At 42.3% G+C, this 12,346-nt stretch overlaps 1 protein-coding gene across 1 annotated transcript in view; it reads right to left on the reverse strand.

Moving 5' to 3' along the window:
• Positions 1 to 1,448: 1,448 nt before the first annotated feature.
• b4galnt3b (beta-1,4-N-acetyl-galactosaminyl transferase 3b) overlaps positions 1,449 to 12,346 on the reverse strand; it is a 161,396-nt gene continuing 150,498 nt past the window's right edge. Inside the window, exons 18-21 of the mRNA XM_061969424.1 lie at positions 12,063 to 12,135; positions 11,837 to 11,990; positions 6,098 to 6,224; positions 1,449 to 2,219 (exon numbers count right to left, since the gene is read on the reverse strand). Of these exons, the coding sequence (XP_061825408.1) occupies positions 2,108 to 2,219; positions 6,098 to 6,224; positions 11,837 to 11,990; positions 12,063 to 12,135 (466 nt within the window). The 3' untranslated portion in view covers positions 1,449 to 2,107. The remainder of the gene's footprint in view (positions 2,220 to 6,097; positions 6,225 to 11,836; positions 11,991 to 12,062; positions 12,136 to 12,346) is intronic.

The following is a 12,346-nucleotide window of genomic DNA, read 5'->3' on the forward strand; positions in this document are numbered from 1 at the left end:
CTGTCATTGTTCAAAATAATGAATCAAAATAATTATTTAATTATTGACATATTTAAGGCTACAATGACTTCGCATCAAATATTTCACTTTGAATTTTTAACACTTTTATGAGTGGGACCCTTTTGGAACCCCAAGAACTTTAGTGGGATTTTTTAAAACTGTCATTGTTCAAAAATAATGAATACAAATAATTGTTTTATTTAATTATTGACATATTTAATGCTACAATGACTTTGCATCAAATATTCCACTTTGAATTTTTAACACTTTTATGAGTGGGACCCTTATGGATCCCCAAGAACTTTAGTGGGATTTTTTTTTTTTAACTGTCATTGTTAAAAAAATAATGAATCAAAATCCTTTTTTTATTTAATTATTGACATATTTAAGGCTACAATTACTTAGCATCAAATATTCAACTTTGAATTTTTTAACACTTTTATGAGTGGGACCCTTTTGGATCCCTAAAAACTTTAGTGGGATTATTTTTTTTAAACTGTTATTGCTCAAATAATAAGGAATCAAAATAGTATTAATAATTATTGACCTATTTAAGGCTACAATTACTTAGCATCAAATATTCCACTTTGAATTTTTAACACTTCTATGAGTGGGACCCTTTTGGATCCCCAAGAACTTTAGTGGGATTTTTTAAAACTGTCATTGTTCAAAAATAATGAATCAAAATAATTGTTTTATTTAATTATTGACATATTTAAGGCTACAATTACTTCACATCAAATATTCCACTTTGAATTTTTAACACTTTTATGAGTGGGACCCTTTTGGATCCCTAAGAACTTTAGTGGGATTTTTTAAAACTGTCATTGTTCAAAAATAATGAATCGAAATAATTGTTTTATTTAATTATTGACATATTTAAGGCTACAATTACTTCACATCAAATATTCCACTTTGAATTTTTAACACTTTTATGAGTGGGACCCTTTTGGATCCCCAATAACTTTAGTGGGATTATTTTTTTTAAACTGTTATTGCTCAAATAATAAGGAATCAAAATAGTATTAATAATTATTGACCTATTTAAGGCTACAATTACTTAGCATCAAATATTCCACTTTGAATTTTTAACACTTTTATGAGTGGGACCCTTTTGGATCCCCAAGAACTTTAGTGGGATTTTTTAAAACGGTCATTGTTAAAAAATAATGAATCAAAATAATTGTTTTATTTAGTTATTGACATATTTAAGGCTACAATTACTTAGCATCAAATATTCCACTTTGAATTTTTAACACTTTTACAAATGGGACCCTTTTAGATCCCCAATAACTTTAGTGGGATTTTTTTTTTTAAACTGTTATTGCTCAAATAATAAGGAATCAAAATCAATAGTATAAATAATTATTGACTTATTTAAGGCTTCGTTTACTTTACATCAAATATTACACTTTGGAAATATTTCAGGGGAAAATATTGCATATTTTGTGTGTTTGCCATAAAAAAACTGTGTTTTCTTGAACAAAAAAAACATGCTTCATATCAACAGATAGATCTGAAATTGATTAACAGACATTATATTACATTCAATGTCTGTTTGGTCAAAACTATGACATTTGTATTGTTATTATCATTATTACGGGTGTATATTTCTGCACAGAAAAAGGCACATTGCAAGATTGACGATGACATGACTTGACAGAGACAATAATTATTAGTTAGTCATAATAAGTTAAGTTTTTCTTAATTTACACCACGGCATACACTGCTCAAACACACACATTTACATCAAAACAATCTTTTTTTCCAGTTAAGACTAATGTGCAATGCATAATAAGGCACGTCACCGGCGTGTCCTCAACGAGGCCAGGTCCTTGCAGCCGCGGTGACATACCCTATCTTCATTTAGTACTCTCTTTTTGAGTCAGCAGTACCTCCAGTGGAAACAACAACTGATGTTATCAGTACCATCTCCATGGCAACAACCTTGACTGCGAGCTGGTAGGATCTGGAGTGGCCCAGTCTGTCTGCTTGCTGAACAGTAGTCATGACAATTAGGAAGTCACAAAACTTGCTCCAACTTTAAAGTGCCTCTGGTCGCTCTAAAGGTTTTAGTATGTCGAGGGGGCGAGGGTGGGTGGGGGGGTCACCTTGGTCCGGGTGACATGCGGCGGTTCCACATGCCACGTTTGGAGTGGTAATGGTGGAAGAAGTTGCGTAAGAAGATCCGCTCGACCTCCAATCCACCCTGGAGGATCCTGTAGCAAGAAAACAAAAGTATGTTATTGTTCTGATGCACCTGTGCCTTCTTGATGTGCTGAAGAGGCTAAAACAACATAATAGTACACTTTAGTGTTGTCTACACACCAATATTTTGGTACCAAAAAGTACAAACCCCGTTTCCATATGAGTTGGGAAATTGTGTTAGATGTAAATATAAACGAGGGAGGTGCTGGACATTGAGTCCGAATGGACCATGTTCCGCGCCTCTATTGTCGAAGCGGCTGATTGGAGCTGTGGCCGCAAGGTAGTTGGTGCTTGTCGTGGCGGTAATCCTAGAACCCGTTGGTGGACACCGGCGGTGAGGGATGCCGTCAAGCTGAAGAAGGAGTCCTATCGGGTTCTTTTGGCTCATAGGACTCCTGAAGCAGCGGACAGGTACCGACAGGCCAAGCGGTGTGCGGCTTCAGCGGTCGCAGAGGCAAAAACTCGGACATGGGAGGAGTTCGGTGAGGCCATGGAAAACGACTTCCGGACGGCTTCGAAGCAATTCTGGACCACCATCCGCCGCCTCAGGAAGGGAAAGCAGTGCACTATCAACACCGTGTATGGCGAGGATGGTGTTCTGCTGACCTCGACTGCGGATGTTGTGGATCGGTGGAGGGAATACTTCGAAGACCTCCTCAATCCCACCAACACGTCTTCCTATGAGGAAGCAGTGCCTGGGGAGTCTGTGGTGGGCTCTCCTATTTCTGGGGCTGAGGTTGCTGAGGTAGTTAAAAAGCTCCTCGGTGGCAAGGCCCCGGGGGTAGATGAGATCCGCCCGGAGTTCCTTAAGGCTCTGGATGCTGTGGGGCTGTCTTGGTTGACAAGACTGCAGCATCGCGTGGACATCGGGGGCGGTACCACTGGATTGGCAGACCGGGGTGGTGGTTCCTCTCTTTAAGAAGGGGAACCGGAGGGTGTGTTCTAACTATCGTGGGATCACACTCCTCAGCCTTCCCGGTAAGGTCTATTCAGGTGTACTGGAGAGGAGGCTACACCGGATAGTCGAACCTCGGATTCAGGAGGAACAGTGTGGTTTTCGTCCTGGTCGTGGAACTGTGGACCAGCTCTATACTCTCGGCAGGGTCCTTGAGGGTGCATGGGAGTTTGCCCAACCAGTCTACATGTGTTTTGTGGACTTGGAGAAGGCATTCGACCGTGTCCCTCGGGAAGTCCTGTGGGGAGTGCTCAGAGAGTACGGGGTATCGGACTGTCTGATTGTGGCAGTCCGCTCCCTGTATGATCAGTGCCAGAGCTTGGTCCGCATTGCCGGCAGTAAGTCGGACACGTTTCCAGTGAGGGTTGGACTCCGCCAAGGCTGCCCTTTGTCACCGATTCTGTTCATAACTTTTATGGACAGAATTTCTAGGCGCAGTCAAGGCGTTGAGGGGATCTGGTTTGGTGGCTGCAGGATTAGGTCTCTGCTTTTTGCAGATGATGTGGTCCTGATGGCTTCATCTGGCCAGGATCTTCAGCTCTCGCTGGATCGGTTCGCAGCTGAGTGTGAAGCGACTGGGATGAGAATCAGCACCTCCAAGTCCGAGTCCATGGTTCTCGCCCGGAAAAGGGTGGAGAATATGCTACAAAGACAACATATTTGATGTTCAAAATGATAAACTTTTTTTTTTTTTTTTGCAAATAATCATTAACTTTAGAATTTGATGCCAGCAACACGTGACAAAGAAGTTGGGAAAGGTGGCAATAAATACTGATAAAGTTGAGGAATGCTCATCAAACACTTATTTGGAACATCCCACAGGTGTGCAGGCTAATTGGGAACAGGTGGGTGCCATGATTGGGTATAAAAACAGCTTCCCAAAAAAATGCTCAGTCTTTCACAAGAAAGGATGGGGCGAGGCACACAACTTTGTCCACGACTGCGTGAGCAAATAGTCAAACAGTTTAAGAACAACGTTTCTCAAAGTGCAATTGCAAGAAATTGAGGGATTTCAACATCTACGCTCCATAATATCATCAAAAGGTTCAGAGAATCTGGAGAAATCACTCCACGTAAGCGGCATGGCCGGAAACCAACATTGAATGACCGTGACCTTTGATCCCTCAGACGGCACTGAATCAAAAAGCGACATCAATCTCTAAAGGATATCACCACATGGGCTCAGGAACACTTCAGAAAACCACTGTCACTAAATACAGTTGGTCGCTACATCTGTACGTGCAAGTTAAAGCTCTACTATGCAAAGCGAAAGCCATTTATCAACAACACCCAGAAACGCCGCCGGCTTCTCTGGGCCCGAGATCATCTAAGATGGACTCATGCAAAGTGGAAAAGTGTTCTGTGGTCTGACGAGTCCACATTTCAAATTGTTTTTGGAAATATTCGACATCGTGTCATCCGGACCAAACAGGAAAAGAACCATCCAGACTGTTATCGACGCAAAGTTGAAAAGCCAGCATCTGAAATGGTATGGGGGTGCATTAGTGCCCAATACATCGGTAACGTACACATCTGTGAAGGCACCATTAATGCTGAAAGGTACATACAGGTTTTGGAACAACATATGCTGCCATCTAAGCACCGTCTTTTTTATGGACGCCCCTGCTTATTTCAGGAAGACAATGCCAAGCCACATTCAGCACGTGTTACAACAGCGTGGCTTCGTAAAAAAAGAGTGTGGGTACTTTCCTGGCCCGCCTGCAGTCCAGACCTGTCTCCCATCGAACATGTGTGGCGCATTATGAAGCGTAAAATACGACAGCAGAGACCCCGGACTGTTGAACGACTGAAGCTCTACATAAAACAAGAATGGGAAAGAATTCCACTTTCAAAGCTTCAACAATTAGTTTCCTCAGTTCCCAATCGTTTATTGAGTGTTGTTAAAAGGAAAGGCCATGTAACACAGTGGTGAACATGCCCTTTCCCAACTACTTTGGCACGTGTTGCAGCCATGAAATTCTAAGTTAATTATTATTTGCAAAAAAAAAAATCCCCGTAGGGCTGGACAATAAAATGTTATCAATATATATCGCAAGATTAATAAAATCAAAATCAGTTCAAAAAAATTAAAATATTCTAAAAAAATCCCCTTAGGGCTGGGCCATAAAACAAAAATATATATATCATGATAGACACATAATTGATAACAAATAAATTGAAATAAATTGTAATTTTTTTTTTTAAAAGGCCGATAGGGCTGGGCGATAAAACGATATCAATATATACGGCAAAAGACATCAAATCGAAGTCAATTGGATGGAAATCCTGCCCTCATTTTAATTGAGTTCATCCAATGAGTCATTTTTTTGAGTGTGTGAATGTTGTCTGTCTATCTGTGTTGGCCCTGCGATGAGGTGGCGACTTGTCCAGGGTGTACACCGCCTTCCGCCTGAATGCAGCTGAGATAGGCTCCAGCACCCCCCGCGACCCCAAAAGGGACAAGCGGTAGAAAATGGATGGATAATGGAGAAGCTGCTGATGGTGTGTTTGACGGAGGAGCAGCTGGAAGGAGACACCGTAGCAGCCCGCTCTCTAATGTAAGTGCTGTACATTATGATCACATTACTTCATATAACTACTGTAGTAGTACATTCTATTGTATTATTTCCATACAATATTTACTATCTAAAAGTCTGTAGGCATTTTACATGTTTAAAGTGATTTTTTTGGAGGGACAAGCACCAATTAAATGGATTTCAATTCACTTTCATAGATTTGAGTCAGATGTGTTTTGAGTCAAGAGCTCAGTCACAGAACCAATGAAGCTCATAAGTTGAGGTAAATACTGATTGTTTGAGTATTTTGGTCCTGTTCCACTTTGAGATCAAGTTGTCTCCCTAACCTGACACGCTCTTGTAAAAGGTTGAGATGTGAAATAAAGTCAAGTTGAGTTGCTCAGCCTTGTCAAGTTACCTGTCGAGTAGCTCCCAGTCTTCTCCTCCCCAGCGGTTGGTGAACTCCTTGGTGTTCATTCCTCCCACTGCCTCCAGATCAGACTTATAGATTCCCAGTAAGCCAAAGCCATTCACTTCCCAGTAACCTGCAACACAAACACTCTTTTTAATCAAACTACAAGCCTTGAAATATACCTCAACCCTGACGAGGGATGTGAGTCCCATGTTGATGTGATAAAACTTATTTCTTGTTTGGAAGATACACACAATCAGGCCCGGCCCTAACCAATCTGGCGCCCTAGGCAAGATTTTAGGTGGCGCCCCCCCACATCGGCAGTGAAGTGTATATACTCACAAGAACCCGAATAGCTTTGTCTTTGACCTTTTTTTTTTTTTTTACTTACAACTATACCTAATATATAAAGGGGTGGAAAAGTGACTATTACCTGCAGGGCAAACATTAGCTAACCAGAAGGCAATAACAATGTAAACAAAAAACACCTGCTTAAAAGATCTAATACAAACATTTATATGCACGTACAACACTTAGAACTTTTAGCATATCAGTATGTGGAATTAAATTATGGAATGGATTAAGTAAAGAAGTTAAAAATTGTACTGATATGATCCAGTTTAAGAGGTTGTTCAAAATAATAGTGCTTACAGAGTACAAAAAAGAAGAATTATGAGAAATACTTTCAACCTTATTGAAAATAAGATATTCTTCATCTCAGTATGTTAATAATGACTGAATTAATTAATTAATTACATATTACAAAACTGTTGTATACTAATTCATAGATGTTATTTTATTATATAAAAAGGTCAGTAAATGATTCTATATATTTGTAAACGCTTTGAAGTGGGAAAGGGGTAGGATTAAATAAGCTTTGCTTCTTCCTACTCCTTTTCGGGCATGATGTAAAGTGAAATGATATGAAATTGTGTGATGTATTATGATGTAAGTGTGTTCATGTTCCAAATAAACTAAAGAAAGAAAGAAATGTCCCTGAGGAATGTAAGGTGGGAGTACTGTAATTACCTAACGTTACATTATTATTTTCCATAACAATTTAGCCCCCTCCACAATATTAACCCGACGTTAAAACAGAACTAGCTATTTATTGATTAGCAATTGCCGAATCATGTAACATTAGCTTAATGCTAAAAAGCCAGCTACTATCACATTCTGTAACAGACAAATAATTTCATGTAGGCTAACGTTACCTACCTGCTACCTCTGTCTTTTCTCGTTTCTCCTCCTCTTCTTTTCTCTTTTTTCTTCCCTGGGCACCTGACAGTTTTGGCATCTTGTGTTGATTTTTTGATGTGGTGACGTCCAAAAAGAGTCATAATACGGGAAGGGAGGGGGCGCACCGTGCGGGGGGAGGAGGGGGGGCGGGGCGTAATGTTGTAACAAATAATATTTCTATTAAATAGGCTTTACTTTGCATTTTAATTAACGTGGGATTATTTGTTGTATTTAGAAATAATAGTACCAACTTTTTTTTTTTTTTTCTCCAACATTTGTGGCACTGGCGTGGCGCCCCCTGATGGACGGCGCCCTTAGCATTTGCCTATACGGCCTATGCCACGGGCCGGCCCTGCACACAATTGTAACTGTTATTTCTTCTTGCACATAATAAATATTTATAAAGTGTTTGGATGTATTCATTTATGTAACATTTTCAGTAAATGTAACATTGCCTGGCAAAAAGTGATTCAACGTAATATTTTGATATTGACACATCGCATATTTGACTAGAATACCCTTATGAGCATTACATATATCATAAGACCTCCTCAATCCCACCAACACGTCTTCCTATGAGGAAGCAGTGCCTGGGGAGTCTGTGGTGGGCTCTCCTATTTCTGGGGCTGAGGTTGCTGAGGTAGTTAAAAAGCTCCTCGGTGGCAAGGCCCCAGGGGTAGATGAGATCCGCCCGGAGTTCCTTAAGGCTCTGGATGCTGTGGGGCTGTCTTGGTTGACAAGACTCTGCAGCATCGCGTGGACATCGGGGGCGGTACCACTGGATTGGCAGACCGGGGTGGTGGTTCCTCTCTTTAAGAAGGGGAACCGGAGGGTGTGTTCTAACTATCGTGGGATCACACTCCTCAGCCTTCCCGGTAAGGTCTATTCAGGTGTACTGGAGAGGAGGCTACGCCGGATAGTCGAACCTGGGATTCAGGAGGAACAGTGTGGTTTTCGTCCTGGTCGTGGAACTGTGGACCAGCTCTATACTCTCGGCAGGGTCCTTGAGGGTGCATGGGAGTTTGTCCAACCAGTCTACATGTGTTTTGTGGACTTGGAGAAGGCATTCGACCGTGTCCCTCGGGAAGTCCTGTGGGGAGTGCTCAGAGAGTACGGGGTATCGGACTGTCTGATTGTGGCAGTCCGCTCCCTGTATGATCAGTGCCAGAGCTTGGTCCGCATTGCCGGCAGTAAGTCGGACACGTTTCCAGTGAGGGTTGGACTCCGCCAAGGCTGCCCTTTGTCACCGATTCTGTTCATAACTTTTATGGACAGAATTTCTAGGCGCAGTCAAGGCGTTGAGGGGATCTGGTTTGGTGGCTGCAGGATTAGGTCTCTGCTTTTTGCAGATGATGTGGTCCTGATGGCTTCATCTGGCCAGGATCTTCAGCTCTCACTGGATCGGTTCGCAGCTGAGTGTGAAGCGACTGGGATGAGAATCAGCACCTCCAAGTCCGAGTCCATGGTTCTCGCCCGGAAAAGGGTGGAGTGCTATCTCCGGGTTGGGGAGGAGATCTTGCCCCAAGTGGAGGAGTTCAAGTACCTCGGAGTCTTGTTCACGAGTGAGGGAAGAGTGAATCGTGAGATCGACAGGCGGATCGGTGCGGCGTCTTCAGTAATGCGGACGCTGTATCGGTCCGTTGTGGTGAAGAAGGAGCTGAGCCGGAAGGCAAAGCTCTCAATTTACCGGTCGATCTACGTTCCCATCCTCACCTATGGTCATGAGCTTTGGGTTATGACCGAAAGGACAAGATCACGGGTACAAGCGGCCGAAATGAGTTTCCTCCGCCGGGTGGCGGGGCTCTCCCTTAGAGATAGGGTGAGAAGCTCTGCCATCCGGGGGGAGCTCAAAGTAAAGCCGCTGCTCCTCCACATGGAGAGGAGCCAGATGAGGTGGTTCGGGCATCTGGTCAGGATGCCACCCGAACGCCTTCCTAGGGAGGTGTTTAGGGCACGTCCGACCGGTAGGAGGCCGCGAGGAAGACCCAGGACACGTTGGGAAGACTATGTCTCCCGGCTGGCCTGGGAACGCCTCGGGGTCCCACAGGAAGAGCTGGACGAAGTGGCTGGGGAGAGGGAAGTCTGGGCTTCCCTGCTTAAGCTGCTGCCCCCGCGACCCGACCTCGGATAAGCGGAAGAAGATGGATGGATGGATGGATGGATATATCAACATCAAGTACAGTGTTTCCCACACATTCATTTATTTTTGGCGGCCCGCCACGAAAGAATTACGTCCGCCACAAATGGATTTTTCGGCTTTTGATTCGCTCGACCGCTCATAAAAGCAATGGGACTCTGTCTGTGAATGTACCTTGTAGTTACAACTCCGGTGCAGTAGGTGGCGGTAGCCTACTATGCATTGTAACTCCGCCAATAGCACTTAATTCACCTGGTGGGCCAGAAGAAGAAGAAGAGGGACGGACGGACGGGATCAAAATACTCGCCGGCTACTTTTCATAATGATGGCGCTTCCTACGTTTCTACCTCAAACGTCCAAAAGCTGCTGAAAGCCTTGATCCAGGATGCCATGGGGAAAAAAACTTAAAATGGTGCCTTTTGGCGATAGTTAGCAGCTTGGTGGCTCATAGCCGGCTAGCTAACGCTTGCTAGCGTGGTAGCATTGCTTCATTTTTACAGGTGTTATAGGTAGATAGGTTATAGCTGCATCGCTCGCGGCTCGTCATATATTTAACGTTAATCCGCGATTTCACCGAGCGTTTCACTGACGTGAGCAGCCTGATGCTGCTTCATTAACACCGCCACTGTTTGACTCAGGGACCGGGCAGACGCACGTAGTAACAGTCACGTGTTACAATACCGACGAGCTAACGTGTCCAGATTATAACCCTGTTGTCAATAAACACACATGGACTGAAGCTAAATTGTCCACTGTCCACTGCAGCATGTGAATGCAATGAAAAGAATAAAATCTGAGCCAACCAGCTGTTAAAATGTTGTCCAGGTTAATGTTTTGGCCATTAAAGGCCCTTCATTTCAAGATTTCAACTGTGATCGGGCTTTAAACAGGTGGCTGACCTGTTCGGATGGGTGTAACTGCTACTGGTCAAATAATGTGAAATAGCATTTAATTTTACATGTATGCAATGCCATTTAAATGTAATTATAGATAATAATAATAATAATAAATACTGTGTAGTGTTGTAAATAGTCAACGGGAAGGATTTTAGTAAGATATAAGCCATGAGCACTACACAGCCAGAAAAAAACCTAGGCAAGACAAGTAAAAATATTAGGGCAAGTAGATTTGAGAAGTCGGGCAAGTAGAAAAAAACCTTAACGTTGAACCCTGCATGTGTTGAGCTGCTGCCACTTAAGGTTAGACGGCACTGTACATAGAGCGCTTCTGCTCGTTAGTAATAAATTCTAATGTTGGATGTTCACTCCTTCACACAGATATAGTATAGAAAAATATTTTCAACGGCCGAAAAGGGCTCGACTTGGAGAGGAGGTAGGCCTACAGTCCGGACCACAGGTGCGACCTGTTCAGCAGCAGCAGGAGGAGGAGGAGGTTGACTGACTGTGGCAGGACACCTCTGCCTCTGTTTCACTTCATGTTGCTGGTAAATAATATGGTTGTAGTAGTAGGCTAAAGTTAAATTATTTAGTATTCACTAATTAAAGGGGCAGAGCTTTAAGAGACATTTTAGCTTTTATATTTTATAAGATATATTTTTTGTAAGAACCACAATTAATAAATATATTTCAGTGAATCACTAATTGTTCAAATCTGTATATAAATATGTACATAAAATGTTGTAATTATATTCCAACTCCGCGTTCTTCTTGGTCATCGCCGCTGCCGCCGCCAACCCCCCACCCCCCGGCCCCCGACCACACCACCACAAATAGATGCCCGTCCTGTGGGAAACACTGAAGTACTTACTGTAATGTTTACTTGTTAAATACCCTTTACAAAGCTAAAATCTACCCAAACGACCACTTTGCTGCTGCCAAAAATTCATTTCAAATAATATTTTGTTATTGACACATCTCATCTCTGCATATTTTACTAGAATACCCTTATGGGCATTACATATATCAAAATATTTATCCTATTCGTAATGCAAGATTTGATTTAGTTCTATTTATTTATTTACTGTATTTTCATTTAATTTGTTTCTATTAATCTTCATATGTCTTGCTTGTATTTTATTCTTTATCTCTACTCATGCTTTTGACTATTTTACAAGTTTTAATATTTTTATTTTCCGACGTTCCTCAGATGAGCCATCTAGCTCAGGGGTTGTGATAGTGTTTACTCACATGGCTCCTCTGTACTCAGCCATGCATTCATTTGCTTATATAGTTGCATATGTGCGTGTGTTTGTGTTTGGTATCTGTGTCCCTGCGTACGTATGTGATAATATGGGTCACTGAGGTATTGTTTTTAACTTTGTAAAGCACTTTGCCTTGCATTTCCTTTACGTATGAAAAGCGCCCTATAAATAAAGTTTGATGGATGGATAAAAAGCACCATAAAAGCACCTCTGCCTTCAAAGGGCGTGGCCCCACAGTCCAGCCTCAAAACGATAGGGGCAAAGGCCATGAAGCCCTCCACACAGTGCTTCCGGATGGAATCGATGATGGAGGGAGGGAAGTGGATGTGGAGGTCGCAGAGAAACACGATGCTGTGGTCGTCCTGTTGACAGAGAGGAAAAAAGACGTGAAATGAAAAGCCGAGTTGATAAAAAGCTCAGTGACCAGCACTCACGTTTATAAGGTTGATGCCTGCTTGCAGACCTGCAGATCGCTCAAAGTTACCGCTCAGCTTCATATACTGGTACCTAAATATGCCAGAAACACCATTAAAGCACACGCATAAATGCAATATGAGTACATTATGAAATATACTGTCACATTGCTTAGTTTGATGTATTATTGACAATATTTTGACTGTAGTTAAATGTATATTATTCACATGTGAATAATGCTGTATAATAGACTGTATTTACGTTATTCCCATGTGAATAATGCTGTATAATAGACTGTATTTAT

The sequence above is a fragment of the Nerophis lumbriciformis genome, linkage group LG10 (genome assembly GCF_033978685.3).
Source record: "Nerophis lumbriciformis linkage group LG10, RoL_Nlum_v2.1, whole genome shotgun sequence".
Taxonomy (NCBI): Eukaryota; Metazoa; Chordata; class Actinopteri; order Syngnathiformes; family Syngnathidae; genus Nerophis; species Nerophis lumbriciformis.